We start from the raw sequence: 20,362 nt of genomic DNA, 5'->3' as shown, positions 1-20,362 counted from the left end.
ATGTCACCATAAATGAAAATATGATGCAAATGACAACACCGGTGTAAGTTTTCAAATTGTTGCATTGGAATTAAGCAACATCACAAGTTAATTAGCATAAAAAATATAGCTAAATTTCTTCCACAATGCTTGGAAAACGGATGCCATAGCAACTTGTTTATATACTCTGCTATGTATAGTGGTATCACCATTTAATAAACCTGTATGTACTGTAACTGTTAAACAGGCTGATAAATAATCAAAATGCTTCTAGTTAAATTAAAGGCTGTAATATTTTGGTTTGGTTTCTCTAAGTTCCCTGGGGGGAAAAACAACAGAAGTGTGTTTCAAAAACAATTTCTTGCTAGAATCTTCAATTATTAGAACTGTATAAACCACATTGCTGTACCACACTGCATATTACATAGATGAAAGGTTACTTTTTGAGAGGCTATGGGAAATGAGGGTTGAGGTTAAACTAATAATAGCTAAACAATTAAGAAATCAAAATACTTATATTATTGTGGAATTATTTAAAGATATATGGATAATTTTTGATAATTAGATTTTTGGCTAAGGAACAAAAGCAGAATTCATGGTTACCATAGTTACACATACTCTTTGTTGTGTTTCAATGCCACATGATCAGATTCAAAGTAATACACATCAGGCTCGTCCTCATCATCTTCTGCAGTGTGCAGGTTGGCACTCTCTTTGGCAGATGATATATATCCAGCAATGAGCCGAGCCTCAGAGGGTGGCTTACTTAGTCCATCACTCACATAATCTCCAGAGTCACAACCTCTCACTTTTTCACTCTGCATAATTTCTTTAGCATTTACGGGAGAGCCACAGATATTATTAGTACTTGCAGCTATATTCTTTTCAGTGAGACTACGATTATTTTCCTCAACCTGCCCATTTTCTCTACAAGGCGAGTTATTTTTAGTGGGACTACCTTTGGCAGGGGCAGCCCTTCGTGGTGAAGTTCTCAATGTATATCTGTGTTCTTGAAGTTCTGACACTGATGTAATTTGAGCTGAAACACATTCCAGCACAGAAGATGGTGGTTCAGGTTCACCTGAGATTGATGTACTATCATGATAAGCATTCAGGTTGCTGTTGGTGTTTTCAGCACACTGTTCCTTTGAGGCACTGCTATCTCCCACCACATCTACCTCCTCCTCAGAATCCCTTAACAAAGATGAGTGGATTTCAGAAAAGGACCCGGTAGCTGGCTCATTTGCCTGATCAACAGGTTCCGCAGGCAAGCAGTCACTTATTTTGTGGTCCTCTAATTTTACCTGTTCAGGTGAATTTGTGCAAGGCACATAATGGTCTATAACACTGTCCTCCTTGCTGCTATTAAGCAACAATGAAGAATGGGCAAATGAATTCCCATTTTCTGCTACAGTTTTCTCCTTGGGCATACAGGAACCAGCACTGTTCTGTTTAGTGTTCCCATCAGGCTGACAGTCATCACAGTTTAGGGCATCTGACTGTCTCTCATCAACCCCATTGACAGCCTGATAGCCCGTGAGCTCTTCAACTATTGCAGAATTATTAAACCCTTCCACACAGACATTCACCTTTTTAACTTCCCTTTTGTCACAATCATCCAGTATAAGACATCGACAAGCTCGTTTAGTCCCTGCAGAGACTGCATCATTGTCTGATATGGAACTCTTACACTCCAATGATTCCTTTTCTGCTTTAGTAGGCAACTCTTCTTCTGAACTGTTTGCTACTTCTGAACGTAGGCAACGTTTAATTCGTTTTAAAACTGGTGATACAGATTCTGCTTGTCTTTTCTCACAATTTTCCACAATTTGTTTCTCAACATTATCTTTTTCAGAAGTAGACAGTCCTCTCTTTCTAGGGCTCACCCATGATTCCCGAGCATTTTGCTGTTTCAAGTCAGTAGTTCTTCCACTATTACTTCCCTTTTGAGTTTGCACAGACTCTGGTCTCTTCTTTGGTGATCTTGATCGTACTTGAGAATGAGGAGATAATTCTTCTGGATGAGCGATACTACGGTTTCTTAAGGTTCGACCACAAAAGTTTTCATCCAAACCATTTAACCCCACTGTTGATCTTGTAACACGAGTAGATCGAGAAGCAGCCATACTATGGCAAGTCCCTAAAGTATGTTCATCATGATCCACTCATTGGGAAACCTTCAAAAAAATGTAAACAAAACAATGAGAAAAAAGTAACATTCGAAAACATCTGCATTCATAAAAATTATGTTAATATTCTGAAGGATATATTCTATATTGTGACATAGGTACTAATGTGAAAATTACATATCTTTATGAAACATAATATTTCTTCCCTCTGTTTCAACAAATAAGGACTTTTACAGAGACGTATATTGGCCCCAAGAAACAGAATAGTTTACTTACTATTTCTATTTATTCTCTCTTTAGGACAAGAATCAGAGTATCATTAAAGTCTGAATATCAAATACAACTGGAACACTTCAGTATTACTAAAATGCACTATTTTTATTATACTGTACAAAAAATCATTTTGTACAGGCATGATTATTAAATGTCTGCACTCTCATAAGAATATTAAACCTCATCCTTAAAATTCCATATTCACCAATAGCAATATACATTAATTATAATCACAACAAGATGAAACAGAAAACATATTAATACAATATCTTGCTAACTGAATCTGTTGCCTTTATAAATCAAAGAAATTGATAACAGTATTTTCATTTGCACTTCTAATTTGATAGATGATCAAAAGATGTTACTTCTGTCAAACCACTAAAAGCAGAAATGGGTTCAAAACATCATATTTAAAATTTGCAGTTTGAACCTATTCCTATAATGATGGACTGAATCATTTTTTCTCTCTAATTTTGGGAAAATCTGGGTTCAGATCTAGATTTCAAACCCCTGTGTATGGATCTGAGAAGTTAGTGTGAAACAGTAGGACTCTCTAAGTTTGGTCCAATCCATGAAATCTTAAATCCCAGCCTTATCTTCTTGCATTCCTCATATTATTGCAATACTGGACATTAGTATTGGAGCGTTATTACATCAAAGATGATTAACAGACTTTTTTTGTTTGCATAAATTTTACTGCATATTTTTTTCTTTTCCATCTGTCAGAATTCCAGATTTCAGCAACTCATCCAACCAACATATATGATGCACACGGCTTAAAAGCTATTTTAAAAATAGATAAATAAATAAATAAAAATCAGGCCACCTACATGTTATTGATAAAGGCATGAATTGATAAACGGAAGGGAACTACTTCAACAGTTTTTTGTTTTTCATTTTCAGCAAGAAGAAAAAAGAATGACACTGTCACCTCTCAGAAAGTTATATATATATATATATATATATACACACACACACACATATGGATAAGTAGGGTAAAGTCTTTTAGCAGAAAAAATTGGAGGTGTGGTATTTGTATCAATCAGGGCATGACAATATTCTTCTAGAACAGTTTGATTCTGACTGACAATGACAGCAATTAATGAGACTGTCTGTTTACATGTGCTTACATTAAAACTGCTATTTCAAATACACTTAAAAATTCCTAGTTACATTAAGTACTAGATAGCATAATAGCACAGTATTACTTGGTATATATTACGACCACGAAACTAGGAATGATTTACATTCTTTATAATATATATATATTATTATATACAATAAAAACAAAAAACCAAACAATGAAAAATTTGTTACTATTTATTAAGGTTAATAAAAAGCACAGAGTCTAAAGTAATCATTTGCTATTATTAGATCCAGGTTAATGCATCTTAGATATTTTCATACACTCATGGATGAGTAAGTAAACTTATCTTTACAGTATAATGACAATGAATTAACAAGACAATTGTTGAGAGTATTTAAATGAAAAACAATGCTATACATTTAAATAGGTTAGTTAAAGATTATGTAGAAAATAAGTTCAGAGTCCTGACAAATTAATTTCTCAAAATAGGAGACTATTCTACTGTATTAACTAAGCCAAATCAAGGTCCCTCCTTTCCCTGTACATTCATCCTAAGGTGAGGGTCCCTGTTTTATGAATCACAGCAATACAGACAGATGAAGCAACAGTGACTGATTGCAAAGACATTTGATAAACACTACAACTTTTAAACTGGGAGAGTGGGTGACAGATGGTGGCTAACGGGCCTGAAGCAAAGCCTTGTGGGAGCAGGGCAGGCTTGCAGAAGGCAGCAGCTGCATTCATAACTCCTAAGCAGCGCTCCACTCTTGATGCACTGTAGGTGAAATAGTTCTGTTCCTTAAAGCCATAGGATGGCAGCCATATGCTTCTGTATCTTTCTCCATGCTCCCCAAAAGATAGTGCCCTAGCACCTTCTGAACCTCATGTTGGTGTATTTCCCATTTCTCTGTCGGGCTACACAATTTCTCTCTCCTGGAGATCCTAAAATGGCAAGCAGATAAGCTGAGGAACAGAAAATTACAGAAAAAGAACAATGCTTCCTTAGCTCTCGTCCCCTAAGGCCCCTACTCTACCTGTGCTACACTGAAGACGACATCATCATCTGGACCCATGGAAAAGAAGTTCTTGAGGAATTCCACCCCGATTTCAATAATTTCCATCCCATCATCAACCTTAGCCTAGATCAATCGACACAAGCAGTCCATTTCCTGAACTACTGTGCTAATAAGCGATGTCACTTAAATACCACCCTATACTGGAAACCTACTAACAGCTATACTTACCTACTTGCCTCCAGCTACCATCCAGGACACACCACACGATCCATTTCTACAGCCAAGCTCTAAGATACAACTGCATTTGCTCCAATCCCTCAGACAGAGACAAGCACCTAAAAGATCTCTATCAAGCATTCTTAAAACTATAATACCCACCTGCTGAAGTGAAAAAACAGATTGACAGAGCCAGACGAGTACCCAGACGTCATCTGCAACAAGACAGGCCCAACAAAGAAAATAACACAACACCACTAGCTGTCACCTTCAGCCCCCAACTAAAACCTCTCCAGCGCATCATCAAAGATCTACAACCTATCCTGAAAGATGATCCCTCACTCTCACAGATCTTGGGGGACAGGCCTGTCCTCGCTTACAGACAACCCCGCAACCTGAAGCAAATACTCACCAGCAACCACACATCACTAAACAAAAACACTAACCCAGGAACCTACCTTTGCAACAAAGCCCGATGCCAACTCTGTCCACATATCTATTCAAGTGACACCATAATAGGACCTAATCACATCAGCCATACCATCAGGGGCTCATTCACCTGCACATCTACCAATGTGATATATGCCATTATGTGCCAGCAATGCCTCTCTGCCATGTACATTGGCCAAACTGGACAGTCTCTACGCAAAAGAATTAATGGACACAAGTCTGACATCAGGAATCAGAACACTCAAAAACCAGTAGGAGAACACTTTAACCTTTCTGGTCATTCAATGACAGACCTGCAGGTGGCAATTTTGCAACAGAAAAGCTTCAAAAAAAACAGACTCCAAGGAGAAACTGCTGAGCTGGAACTGATATGCAAACTAGATACAATCACCTTAGGTTTAAATAGGGACTGGGAATGGCTGAGCCATTACAAACATTGAATCTATCTCCCCTTGTAAGTATTCTCACACTTCTTATCAAACTGTCTGTACTGGGCTATCTTGAATATCACTTCAAAAGTTTTTTTATTCCTTATTTAATTGGCCTCTTAGAGTTGGTAGGGCAACTCCCACCTTTTTCATGCTCTCTGTATGTGTATATATATCTCCTCAATATATGTTCCATTCCATGCATCCAAAGAAGTGGGCTGTAGCCCATGAAAGCTTATGCTCAAATAAATTTGTTAGTCTCTAAGATGCCACAAGTACTCCTGTTTTTTTTTCTGAGAAAAAAATTCATTTGTGCTGATCTGCACAATAAACAGATTTAAGTGACATCTTAGGAAAAAGGTAAATTATAAGGTATTTACATGGCTGCATAACCACATATTGTATTACATGATGCCCTGGCTATACTGAAAGAAACCAAATTCAAACACTAATGCAATAGGTTAGAACAGGGGTGGGCAAACTTTTTGGACCAAGGGCCACATTGGGGTTGCAAAACTGTATGAAGGACCGGGTAGGGAAGGCTGTGCTTCCCCAAACAGCCTGGCCCCTGTCCCCTATCTGACCCCTCCCACTTCTCACCCCCGACTGCTCCCCCTCAGAACCTCCAACCCATTCAACGCCCCTGCTCCTTCTCCTCTAACTGCCCCCTCCCAGGAACTCTCCGTGCCTAACTGCCCCCCGGGACCCCATCCCCTGTCCACACCCCTGCCCCGACAGGCACCCTGGGACTCCCACGCTTATCCAACCCCCTTCCCCTGGTCCTCATCCCCTGACTGCCCCACCCAGAACCTCCACCCCATCCAACCACCCCCCTGCTCCCTGTCCCCCAGGATCCTCTGCCCCTTATCCAACCTCCCAGCCCCGGCCCCCTTACCATGCCGCTCAGAGCTGCATGTCTTCCATTTCCTCTTATGGCTTAGTGCTGCCCCTGTTTCTCTCCTTTACCCCCATAGCTATTCTTCTCTCCTTTCCCTCTACTACTGATTTCTCTTTCTCTTCACCTAAATGGAGCTCAGGATCTGCTCAGTGCCAACTGCCTCTTAGGGCTGGTACCGCGACCACACTCGCACTTCAAAGCGCTTTGGAGTTTCGAGTGTAGCCAAGCCCTAATGGTGAGCATTAAGCCAAAAGAGGAAATGGAAGAAAAATGTTTTCAAATCGGGTTACTGTACAGGTTGCAGTACAGTTTTAGTGCATTCCAGTGAATTTTGGACAAGGTGGTATCATGTGGCGCATGAAATCTAAATTACCCAGCTGAATAAATTCTGTGGCAAAATGGATATTATGCAGCAACGTTAACAATCGCCAATTTTTTTTACAATATATACAGCACCAAAAGTCAGTATAGTGATTTACACAGAAATGAGACACAGTATATGCCCCAAAGAGCTTACAATTTAAAATCATTGACAATTTTCAGTTTGACTGAAACCATCTAAAAATGAACTACTAAATGAAGATAATTGCAGAAGGAAGACTCTAGACTGATGACTAGCCGAAGGCATGCATTAGCATGAGGGGCAGAAGGTGCTGAATGGGAGCAGGCAAAGAGATGCCATCTGGGGATCTTTAACTGTGCAGGCATAAAACTCCATTCTTACAGAGTTTAGGAGCCCTGTTGAGCAACTGTCTTTGCCTACTGCACTGTGTCTAAACGGTGAAAGGATTTCATGTAGCACAATAGAGAAAAATAGTTAATGTGGAACTTCTAGATCTCCCCGAAATTGAGCTCTATTTCTGAGCAGCTTTGGCATCCTTTATGGCAGTTAGCTGTCTCCTCCTGCAGTCCTTCCACTGATCCATCTTTCTGTCTCTTTATGTCAGTGTATGGAAGAGCAGTTTGCTTTCCATCTTGATGAACTGGATAAAATAATTTACCTCACTGCCTCCCATTCTGTTCTGTTAAAGGCAGTAGCGAAGATGCAAGAAATCCACTGAATTCCCTCTTATGCGGAACACACAGAAAGACCATAGACATGGAGAAAAAAGGCAAAATGGTAGCAAAAAAGCTAAGGAGCTGGTAGATGGCAGGAAAAGAACAGTTACCATAGTAACTGTGGTTCTTTAACATAAATTTCCTGCAGGGCTCCCTTCCCATTCTGTTGCTGAGGGGCCTCCTCTATGGCTCTCATTTGGAGGAAAGATAAAGCATAGCAGTTTTGCCTGAAGTTCCTTTGGGGGCACTGGGAAGTAGATGGGTAGGCTGTCATGGAGTGTGACTGTATAAAGTAACCTCTCTCAACATCCTTTATCCCACTCTCCTAGATCTGATGTTGGAGACTGTAGAGAGCTCCTGCACTGTTGTTTGGAGCAACGTTTAGCACAAGGTTTCTAAAACAGAGGTTGCTACTTGTGCAGGGAAAGCCCCTGGCGGGTCGGGCCGGTGTGTTTACCTGCCCAGTCCGCAGGTCCAGCCGATCACGACTCCCACTGGCCAGCAGCTCCCATTGGCCTGGAGCAGCGATCTGCGGCCAGTGGGAGCCGCGATCGGATGGACCCGCAGACGGGGCAAGTAAACACACCGGCCTGGCCCACCAGGGGCTTTCCCTACACAAGTGACGACCCCTGTTTGAGAAACCCTGCTTCAGCATAAGAGCTTTTCTTATGGGATGACACTGCTGAGTCCCGAGGCATTAAGCTTTTTTTGAATGTGAGGCTGCTTGTCCTAGATTCAGACGAGGACCTCCAGTGTGCCTGAATGCTCAGTAGCAGATGATAAGGCCTATATGTCTGCCTCCCAGAGATGGTGCTTGAGTCAGACTGGATAAATGCACCTCGAGAAGACTAGCATACGAAACAGATTTCAAAATTATGTTGGTCCCTGAAGCAGAAAAGGCATAGGCTTTTTCTGCACACAGAAACTGCACCAATTTAAATCAGTTAAAAGAGTAACGATCATTGATTTAGTTTAATTTGGTAATAAACTGAAGTAAGCTAAATTGATATTAGCTACTCAAACCAATTTAAGAATGCCCACATTGAAAACGGCACCAATTTAACTAATTCATTTAGAAACTGATTTAGTTAAACTGGTGAAACTACTCTGAGTAGACTGGGCTGCAGAGTGAGCTCATCAGTCACAAACATAGTACCAATGCAAGAAGGACAACACTTGAAGTTGGCAGGTTTGTCCACAATCATCCAAAGCACATCAAGGAAGGTAATCTGCCACAAAGTGGAAGATGCTGAATGGAACCTAAGGAAAAGAAAGAGCCAAACACGGGAAAAGCTTTTTGGCACATGTTGGAAAGTTATCCCCTACTGTAACTATTATAATTTTATACTCATAAGAACAAGAAACAGAGTGATTTTCTTAGAAATACAGCCAGGATGATGACGACAGACCTTCTAAGGGCCTGTCTACATAGCGAGTTAGTGTACAGCAAGCCCTGGTCTGAATCTACAGTGCACTAGATTGCTGCACACTAACTTGCTGTGTGGATCTTCCTACTGCACACAAAAGGTTCCACAGTGCACTTTGATGTACCGTGTGCGAAGCCAATGTGCTGTAGGTTCATACTCTGGCTTCCTGTGCAATGTGTAGACCAGACCTGAGTTTCTACTTGCTGCCTACAGTTGTCAGTATTACTTCTGGGGGACTTCTGTGCTACTGTGCACATGCATAATTAATGAGCCATGCATAGTTTTAATTTTTTTTGCACAGAAAAAGCTTCTGACAGAACGTTGCTGCAGTTCCGTCTTTTGTCCACCAGGTGCTAGAATAGAGCAGCAGCTCCAGGTCAGCTAGGAAGAAAAAAATGCCTGCCTTCTCAGTGCCTCTCGGGCCAGGTCAAGAGACAGGGGCTATGGGGAGACAGACAGCATGGGGTTGCTGGGGGGGAATCAGACAGAGCTACTGGGGGAGGACAGACTGGGGCAGTGGCTGAATGGAAGTGGAGACAGAGCCACGGGGAGGGGGAGGAAGATGCAGAGCCACAAGGGGACAGGAGAGAGGCTGCAGGGCCACATAGGGACAGGGGGTGGCTGAGTGGGGACACAAAGACACCTGGGTACAGGGGGAGGGAGTGCAGGACCACATAGGGATGGGGGGAGTAGGTGTTTGAGTGAGGGTGGAAGAACACATGTAGACGGGGGTTGAAGGACACATGGGGACAGGGGCAGATGTGCCTGGCTGAATGGGAGAGGCTAGAGGTCAGCCAGGGTCTGCATGTGGGAAGCTCCATAACAATCCCTCCCCACCTCTCAAAAAAACCTGTTCCATACTTCCACCCACATTCAGCAACCCCCCAAGTTCACACCCAGGCTCCTTCCCAGCAATAACTTCTCTCTCCCTCAGCTCCTCCATTACCACTGACTCCCCTAAGCCTTTGCACTGCTTCTGACGGGGATGGGAAATACTGTTCTGTATTGTAGTTTACATGAATTATTACTCAGAGTTCTGTATTAATATGCCTAGTAAGGAATCTATTTGTCAAAAATATTTCCTGAATCTTTTTTGTTGTCTGTACTGTTACAGACATACTTGCTGACAGATATTTTGAAAGAAATGACCAAAAATAATTGAAACTGGTGTGTGTGTGTGTGTGTGTGTGTGTGTGTGTGTGTTTGTTTTTGACAAAATATGCAGAATTGGAAAATATTGTGCGCAGAATTTTTAATTTTTATTGAAGAATTTTTAATTTTAGGTGCACAGTTTCCTCAGGAGTGCAGTATGAACCAAGTAGCAGTTGGGCTGTGCATCCTTATATAACCTGAGGGGTTTTGTGCACTATGTAACTATTTTGAATGTTCTGAGAGCATATACATCAGTCAGAGCTGAGATCCACATAGGCAATATCCAAAGAAGATGTGGCCATTTCTGTAGATGCATGTGGCACAGAAACAGACGTATGCAGATATGTGCAAAAAGGTAAATTATCTATGTCACATATGCTTGTAACCTGAGCTGCAGTTCTCACATACTGTAACACACAGGTGCAGGAGATGCTCATTCTTTCCAAGTCTAACATTAAGACTCTGTTGTTTTTGGTAATAGAACTAAATGGCTGAAATTAATTAAAGAAAGAAAAAAGGAGCTTTCTACAATTTACCATGCTACTTTTGACACTTTCTGACTTCAAATATTCGCTTGAAAAATGCATGCCAGAAAGCATCACTAAAGTGGCAGTCCCAAATTAAAATGGCAATAGCACAACTCAGTGAAAGAGATATTGAAACACTGTCATGTTTCCCTAAAACCACCTGGAAAGATTTTCTTATTTATATTACATAAAACTTATATTTTATTTAGGAAGGCCAAATTTTTCACAATTAGGTGCCAAAAGATAGGCCTCTACATCCACATTTAGGAACCCAAATTGACTTTGGTAGGAACTGTGGGAGGCTTGCCCAAGTATGGAGGTCTTTAAATATGAATGTAAAGGCAAATTTTAGGCATCGAGTTCTGAAAATGCTGACCTAAATCTTTATTTCACTAACATTGCAGATATCATAATCAATCACTAATATTTTCATTAAACACATTCCATTGTTTATAGACCCAGTTTTTTCTCAGCATACACATAAGTAGAGCTGACAAATAACTGATTTTTCAGTTCAGTGGCTGAGCTGAAAAGTCTGGGGGAAAACACCCTTTGTTTTTGATGGACTTTTTTTCCCCCTCACCAAAAAACAAAACAAAAATGTTCTTTTTTTGGTCAAATAAAATATTTCTTTTGGCATTTGTTTTGGCAGTTTTGATATACATATTTTGAAAACCAGCTAAATTTTAAAACATTTTGTTTAGATTTTTTCAGACTATTCCACCCCCTCCCCACCCTGTTGCTTTTTTTTTCTTTTACCAAAACTTTGACAAACCCACTCAAAATCATTACGTTTTGGTCAAGCCAAAACTGAATTTTTTGGTACATAAGCTATTTGCCAAAAAATTAATTTCTATTAATTAATGCACAAATGGAAGAGCAATAGAAATGGGCAGAACTAAAACTGCACACTGACAACTGTAATTATGCCACTTTCTAACTTTCATATGCTTGACTTTGCAACCCAAATATTCTTTTAACTGAGGGTTTTTTAAATTAAAAAGGTAAAAAAAAATTGAAGTATGTGCAACTACAACACCATCCAGTATGTACTATCATATGGGTTGGAAGCCTGAACCTTCAGCACAGCACAGAGTAGAGTAGACTATCACTTTAAAATACAGGACTAACTAAATTAGCTGGCAGCGGCTGGTATTCCAGAGGGGAACAGAGCACTGAGCTCCTATAGCCCCAAAAGAGACAGAGAAACAGAGTGAGTGAGCATGTGTAACTGAGCTGCTGGGGCCATATGCAGGGTCTGGAGGGTTGGTTTGGGTGATGAAGGGAAGAGAATGCCCAACAGGGGTGAATGTGGACTAGAATGGGTCGATACGGCATACTGGTAAGAAGCCGGTACTGGCTCGTACAAAGCCTGTGTTAAAGTGCTGCCGCGGCTGCACTTTAACGTCGCTGTCCTGTTTGCCTTCTCCTGTTGGCAGCCCTGCCAGTAGGGACCCTACTGGCATGGCTGCAGATGGGAGAGGCAAAGGGGCAGCAACGTTCAAGCACTGTGGCAGCAGCCAGAGCCCCGGGCTCTTTTAAATTGCCACCGGAGTCTCAGGTAGCAGGGCCCAGCTAGTGTGGATGGGCTGGCTGGGGAGGGCTGAACCCGAACCCTGCCCCTTCTGCCTGGCCCTCGAACTGGTAAGAAATTAATATTACTTTCACCTCTGGTGCCCAAGAAACAAACTGACTGAGAGGAGCCTGGCCTAGTTCTTCCCTTCCTTCCCTTTTCTAAATGGGGCAGTTCCAGATCCCCAGAATGGGAGAGAGGAGATGTAAGCAGGGAGAGAATGAGGGAACACTGAGGCTAGATGCCAGGCTCACCAGGAGGTGACTAGAAGTGGGAAGGTTGTTCTTGTCCCTTGCAGTGCACCGAAGGGGGCATGAACGGCTGGGCACCATGTGCCAAGATTGGCCGTCCTGGGGAAAAACACAAAACAAAACAAAACAAAACCACAACTCATCTCCCCACAGCTGCTCTAGCAACTCTGCATACAGTGTATGCTGCTGCTGCGCTGGTGACAGAATCAGCCCAGTCTCAAAAGGTGCAAGCTCAGTGCTTAGTTGTTATTTTGGCAGGCTGCCAACATTTTCTTGAAGCCTGTACATGATAGTAATGGCAATTTTTAATGCTTTCTATCTCAGCAAAAGCTTAACAGAATTTCATGTGACAAAAAAACAGCACTTCACAAGCCTGAGGGAGTTCTCTGTGCTGCAAACAATGGAGGTGTCAGAGATTCTCAAAGAAAAAGTTGCAATAATCCTTTATAATGGGAAATATCAAGTAAGCTAAATATAGGGGTCACTACCAGCTGCCCCCATAATACGATCACATTTTGGGAAAAATTTTCACAAATTTGAATTGTAACAGTTACTGGGAAGTAGGTTGAAGAAATAGCAACAACTGAAATGGAAAATAAATATTGATGACGGTGCTTGCAGTCTTCCTAGAATAAGGTCATTTAGACAGTCAATTTTATTTTGGTTGTTTTACTTACCATATTATCCATAAGGACCAGAAAGTGACATTTAAGTTGACAATGGCAAGCAAAATCAAATAAACCAAATTTCCAGTTTTGCATATACCCTTCCAAATATTTCTTGCTAGATTCAACAGATATCCCTCATTTTTAGTATCTGCCTCACAAAAAGCATCACTTATTTGTCACTGTATGACTTTTTAAAGAAATAAACAAGAATAAAATCTTAAACAGCAATGCTGGAAGTCTTTTTCTGGGGGCGGGGGAGGGACAAAATTTAACACTTTCCAGCTACTGCAAAAGTGGAGAAAATGTAAACTTCTGGTTCATGGTCTATCAGATTTCCATGCTGTGCTCTGCTCCTACCAGTTACCACCGCGGATGTCCATGGTCCATTCCAGACCCCTTATTTGACTAGATTATGTTGTCACATTAGATAGATCAGGGCTTTGAGCATTGGCCTGCTAAACCCACGGTTGTGAGTTCAATCCTTCAGGGGGCCATTTAGGGAACTGGGGTGAAAATCTGTCTGCGGATTGGTCCTGCTTTGAGCAGGGGGTTGGACTAGATGACCTCCTGATGTCCCTTCAAACCCTTATATTCTATGATACTACCAAGAAAAAAGGCAATGATGTCACTAAAATATTTGAATAAGGATGCATTACTTAACAAAGCTCATACAATACAGAATGAAGAGAGGATAAACAGTAATAAATAGTGCTTGGAAACAAATCCAGCTGCAGAACTGCAAAATCAGGACTACACTATTCCCAATACCATGGCCAAGAAGTAGCTCATAAGCAGACATACAGCATCTACAACAGTACTAGTTTTTCCTCACAAAATAGTATTGGATACAGAAGAGGAGAAACCAAAGTAAAATTCAACATAGGAGAGGACAAGCGCAAATATATACTGTAGTACGCTTGTTCTCTTTCACTTTTACCTTCTCACCTTTGAATTATTAAAGAAAATAAATTAAAATATATATAGTATTACCTACAGCACTTTTACTCTTCAAAATACTTTACAAACATTAAACTAACATAACATTTGAGTTAGGCTGTGCTTTTCATCAGAGCAAAGCCCACAATAACCCCTAATTCAGGTGCCCAGTCCTGTGCCATCTCTCTCTTTAGGTGGATAAGAAGAGCCCAAGACTTCAATATCCTTGGGGCTCAAATTCCCTTGGCTTCCCTACTTCTTGTCAGGGAATGTGTGTGTGGGAGGGGTACAAGAGTCCGCAAGTGGGTCCCCAACCTGTTTTTTCCTCCCAACCAAAACGCCACATGCTAACTTGTTTTCAAGGAAAAGGAATTGTTTTTGTGCACAAAGAAATAAATCTACTTATCCAAATGCAACACATTTTCATTTGCCCTGAGAGTTCAGGCACAAACACTACAATCCAATAACTATTATTTGGAAAAGCATACCAGATAATGACATAAAAAGGAGAATCCAAAGAATCCCACTACATTTCAGAATGCGTATTTCCAGTAAGACTGCAGTCACTTACTAAAGAGTAGGGGTTATTAATCTCTGTGCTCTTTTCTGAAGTTCAGGAAAAAACTGAGGGGCATGGACACGCTTTCAGATGTGCCAAATTCAACTCAATTTGCTATGCAAGCTCGAAATTTGGCAGGTTTCTCCAAATTTTTACCCCCAAACCATTATTTGGGTTATATGCAAAAACAAAACATCATGGATATTTTGGAAATCATCTTGTTTATTCTGAGCCTGATTGTGATCTCAGACTGTGGTGAGAGCCAGGAATAACTCTCCTGAAGATACTAGTTGCATCAGTATAAAGTTAGTATAAATGAGAGCAGAATCAGACTTACCACATCTATCTCTAGTGAAAATGCATTAGTGAAGGGGAAAAAAAAAGTGTAGTGATGTTACATAAAATATCATAGTTATTTCACAAGATTAAAAAAAAAATCTGTATCTGTACATGGATTAGCCAAATTAGATATAAATTATTCAGTAAGGTTCCTTAATATAACCATCTAAGAATCACAGAACTGTGTAGAAATGTTAATTGATAGCAAAGCCACATGATAACTGTGCAGCTCCTAAACCAGGGAAAGTAGGTGGCAGGTGACCAAAAGGGCTAAAGCAATGTTTTTAGGGAAACAGGAGGAGTTGCCATTCAGAATATAAGCCACATAAGATTAGAGCAAAATGCCAAGGCAAGCCACAATAGTAGAAGGTGGAAGCCATGCAGAGCTCCTAATTTCGAAGAAGCACCAGGACTGCCCAGAGGCCCTGCTCTTTTCCGAAGCTCTGCCCCCACTCCCTCCATCAGCCCTTCCTCCATCACTTGCTCTCCCTCACTCTCACTCACTTTCACCGAGTTGGAGTAGGGGTGCGGGAGGGGATGAGGGCTCCGGCTGGGGATGTGGGCTCCGGCTAGGGATGCAGCCTCCAGGATAGGCCAGAGTTAGGGTGCGGAAGCGGGTGTAGGTGCGGGCTCTGGGAGGGAGTTAGGGTGCGAGAGAGAGTTCTGACTGGAGGCAGAGGGTTGAGGTGCAGGAAGGGGTTTGGGGTGCGGGCTCCGGGCAGCACTTACCTCAGGCAGCTCCCGGAAGCAGCTGGCATGTGACTCTGGCTCCTAGGTGGAGGTGCGGCCAGGCAGCTCTGCATGCTGCTTGCACCCGCAGATGCCACCCCCACAGCTCCCACTGGCCACGATTCCTGGCGAATGGAAGTTGCCAACCTGGCGCTCAGGGTCAGATCAGCACGCAGAGCCCCTGTGGGCACCACTGCGCCTAGGAGTCGGACATGCTTCCGGGATTTGCACAGAGCCAGGGCAGGCAGGAAGCCTGACTTAGCCTTGCTGTGCTGCCAACTCAACTTTTAGAAGCCCGGTCAGCAGCGCTGACTGGAGCCAACAGGGTCCCTTTTCGACCGAGCATTCCGGTCAAAAACCTGATGCCTGGAACCCTACATGGAAGTGACTTCTACATCTTTCTCTTTGCTCTCTGAGGCCCTTTCTAACTCCCACATTACTCACTCCCCTAATCCTCTACAATCCTCTTTCCTGCAAAATGCCTTAAACGTTTGGTGGGTTAACTACAGGTTGAAAGGAAAAGACAATCTGGGTGGATATATGAGGCACAGAAAGAGATTTATATGGCATCTTGGAACAAACAAACATCATGGAGCCATTCTGTTAAAGTGCTCTGTTCACAGGGCCCAGGGCAAAATATACCCGTGAGATAACCAGTTGAAGGTCCAATCTCAAAACAAAGGTATTTTTTTCTGTTGTTTCCGTGTTTTGTTGATGTTTCTTTATTTTCGTCTTTAGTGAACTACTGTTAATAGGATATAGAGTTATTTAAATGCATTGCTTAGAAAAATAATGGTTGGTCTCATAGGCATGACAACATAGGGAACAGACATGTGCAGTACAGCAATCCTTAACAGTAGTATTAAACACTTACTGTGGATTATTAAAGGCTATCAGGCAGATTTGTCAACATTACACCAAATGTTGAAACACAAAAAATATATAGTACGATAATCTGCTGTGCCTTTCTCACATTTTACAAAGGCACAGGATTACTTATCAGAGTAGTGTATCTTGTACCTAGTTCAAGTTAACTGGTTTTCAATTATTTCCAAATCAATACGCAGAATATCTGCTCAGCAAAAGCCCAAAACATATTTTGCTAATTTCTGATACATAAAAGACGGTTTTGTAAGGATCCATAGGACTAAAATCTGGATCTGTGGAGTCTGGGACAACTGCCTTCCCACATTGTCATAGGGAGGCCACACAGAACCACAAACAAGGAGAACTGTGGCGATTAGGTGCCTCAGAAAGTACAGCCCAAAGGGTGTGGAGTGACAGCATCCTGTGGCTTTCCACTATGCTCACTATTTAACCCTGGTGGGTTGCCCAGGAAGTTGTCTGGGCAAATATGCAGACTGCTCGTTTGCTTTGACTCTAGACCTCATCCTGCTTATTGATCTCAAGTCTTCGACCCCAGCCTGGTAACTCTCTCTGATCTCTGGCCTCCAACTCCAGCCTGACTCTGGCTCTTGCCTCCTGACTATAGGCTGGTAAGTACCTCTGATCTCTGGTTTCTGATCCGTGCCTAACTCCGAATTTGGCTCTTGTCTATTGATCCCGACTCTAGTAATTACTTTGATTGATCCCAGCACGCTGACTACCACCTCATGATTGTCCTTGTCTTGGTGACCCCAGCCAAACTGTGACCCTAGACCAGACTGTTGGTGTCCTAGTCCCTTACAGGTATAGAAGAACAACACATCAGGAGGCAATTGCTACAATTCTCACTACTTCAGTTTGGTAACAGAAGCACTGACTAAGAACTTTGCAAAACTCTTTCATAAAACTAAATCAGGAAGTCAATAGATTTCTGAGACAGTTTCTTACAAGCAGTTATTTTATGGATAAGACACAATCACTCATTATTCTTTGCAACTCAACAGCTGTATCTTGATATTATCATGTCCAACATTTGTTCACAATAGTTTTGTTTCACACTTGATTTAACAGCTCTGAAATGAAAGCACGCTTTGCAATAAAACCCACCAAAGAGAAAAAATGAAAGTTATGAAAATAAAGTATGCAACAGGGGAAGGAAGAAAGTTGAAATTAATGGAAGAACACTCTTAGTGAAGGGAAACCATCTTTTTGATATTCATTAAATTAGCTCAGGATTGAAAATCTATTTTTGTACTAGGACTTATGAAAAAGGATTTTTTTTCCACTGAACAGCAAATTCAATAAAGAAAAATGTACAAATATTTATTTCTGTAGCAATTTATTGATAATGCTCATAATTTTTAAATATACTTATTAAAACACAAAGTGTATTTCCCCTTAAACATATCTAGTTTTTCCATTTTATTTTCAGTCTATTACCAAGAACATGATGTGGATCAGACTGAAATATCATGAAACAAAAGATGGGCTAAAATAAAGAACTTTTTTGATTAGAATACAAACTCCTTATGACTACACATTCATAATTATTTTTTCAAAGTTAAGTGAATTCGTTTTATAATGATATGGGTAAAATATTTTGGAGCTGTGTGACAAATTTCTCTGTTAAAGTACAAAGTCCCTGAAACATTGACATATTTCTTAGTAGCTCAACAGACTAGTCATCTTTTAACACAGTAAGAATTTTGTAAGCAAGATTAATTCAGGTTTCTAGCTACAATGCCACGTTACCACTTATTAGACAGCACTGTAACAGGACTGTCAGTCCCTTTAAGCCCCATCCCCAGCCAGTCTTGTTCAATGATTAGATCAGAGGGAAAGGGCCAGGTGTTATCTATAAAGAGCTGAGAGAGTTCAAATGCAGCTGTGAGGGGCAGGGAGGGCTTCTGTGGCAGGCAGTGGAGCAGTGAGAAGAGATACAAGGGGCCCCTGCAGAAAACCCTAAATCGGGGCAGAGACTGGGTTTTATACATGCAACTTATGTTGAACTGTTTTATCGTTTGAACAAACTTTGGGCCTGGCATTAACAGAAACAGGCCCACATCCCTACATGTGGTGGAGAATGTGGGCACATGGTTGGCCCCTGAAATTTTGGGACACGTATTAAAGGTGTGCCTTTTTGAAAACAGGGACTTTGGGGAAGTGGGTGATGATCCTCAGCAATATGTGGCCCTGTGAATGAACAGAAACAGTCCCCAGTACAGCGAGTCAAATAGGGGAGAAATATATAGTGTGCTAATGGAACTAAGGGCTTGTCTACATCAGAAAGTTGCAGCGCTGGTGAGGGAGTTACAGCGCTGCAACTTTGAAGGTGTACACATCTGCAGGGCACCACCAGCGCTGCAACTCCCTGTTTGCAGCGCTGGCCGTACTCCCGTTTTGTCTCGGGTGTATAGGATCCAGCGCTGGTGATCCAGCGCTGGTAATCCAATGTAGACACTTACCAGCGCTTTTCTTGACCTCCGTGGAAGGAGGAAGCCTCTGGTAATCAAGCTGGTCTCCTTTCCCGGTTTGCTCTCTCGTTCCCGGAACCCCGAGCAAGCAGGTCTCCTTCCCTGCGGTTTGCAGGGTGGTTCGGGGAACGCGAGAGCAAACCGCGGCGAAGCTGGTCTCCTCTCCCGGTTTGCTCTCTCGTTCCCGGAACCCCGAGCAAGCAGGTCTCCTTCCCTGCGGTTTGCTGGGTGGCTCCGGGAACGCGAGAGCAAACCGCGGCGAAGCTGGTCTCCTTTCCCGGTTTGCTCTCTCGTTCCCGGAACCCCGAGCAAGCAGGTCTCCTTCCCTGCGGTTTGCTGGGTGGCTCCGGGAACGCGAGAGCAAACCGCGGCGAAGCTGGTCTCCTTTCCCGGTTTGCTCTCGCGTTCCCGGAACCCCCCTTGAAGCCGCCCAACAGCGCTGCAGTGTGGCCACATCTAACACCACTTGCAGCGCTGGTTGCTGTAAGTGTGGCCACTCTGCAGCGCTGGCCCTATACAGCTGTACTAATACAGCTGTAACAACCAGCGCTGCAAAATTTTAGATGTAGACATGGCCTAAGACTACCCCAGGCACCTGAAGTGAGGCAGGAGGGGAGAGAGATTCTGTTCCAGCCAAGGGAAACAGAGATTGGACCCCAAGACCAGCACACCTACAGAGGTAGTGCACCAGGCTGACACAGCAGTGGTGCAGCAGCCCTACAGCTATCCTGAAGACTGCTGCACAAGTAGGTGGGAGAGTTCTGGCGAAGGGGTTTCTGGAATGATGAGAATACTTGGAGATCTTTGCCCAGTCTAACAGCCCTAATGCTTGCGGGAGCAGGAGTTGGCTATAAACGCCAAGGAGTGGAAGTGCAAACTTGAGATTGAGTGGTGTATGGTGTGAGGGAACAGAATTTTATTACAGTCTAATAATTTATTATTTGTATTCATGGAAACACATTTAACACATAACTCTGAAGAAAGCTTTTTGCTTTGTTTTTGAGTTACCCAACTTGAGTTATTTATAAACAAACACCGAAAGTGTAAATTTGGTTGGTATATAAAGTCTGGATGAAGGAAGTCCTCCTACACTGCTAGATACAAGGAATATCAATATTAGGCTTACCTCTTGCAGACTTTACCAAGTTTATTTTAAAATATTAAGCATTTATGTTTAACATCTGTAAATGACACTGCCTCTCCACTCCCTTCCCTGAATCTCATTCCATAACTCCCAAGACTCTCTCCTCCTTTTAGGTCTACTTCAGACCTCTCTTATATAGCCTCTTCCAGACTCCAACCCCTCC

At 42.1% G+C, this 20,362-nt stretch overlaps 1 protein-coding gene across 4 annotated transcripts in view; it reads right to left on the bottom strand.

The window, feature by feature from the left end:
* The window catches only part of ZZZ3 (zinc finger ZZ-type containing 3), a 109,169-nt gene that overhangs the window by 57,169 nt on the left and 31,638 nt on the right, over positions 1-20,362 (bottom strand). For all 4 annotated transcript variants that reach the window (XM_030571958.1, XM_030571957.1, XM_030571959.1 and 1 more), the window contains exon 2: positions 598-2,156. In XM_030571958.1, coding sequence (XP_030427818.1) covers positions 598-2,105 — 1,508 coding nt within the window. In that variant the 5' untranslated portion in view covers positions 2,106-2,156. The remainder of the gene's footprint in view (positions 1-597; positions 2,157-20,362) is intronic.

Source organism: Gopherus evgoodei, chromosome 8 (assembly GCF_007399415.2).
Source record: "Gopherus evgoodei ecotype Sinaloan lineage chromosome 8, rGopEvg1_v1.p, whole genome shotgun sequence".
NCBI lineage: Eukaryota > Metazoa > Chordata > Testudines > Testudinidae > Gopherus > Gopherus evgoodei.
Note: the sequence above shows the minus strand (reverse complement) of the source record. Positions and strands in the feature narration are given on the sequence as shown.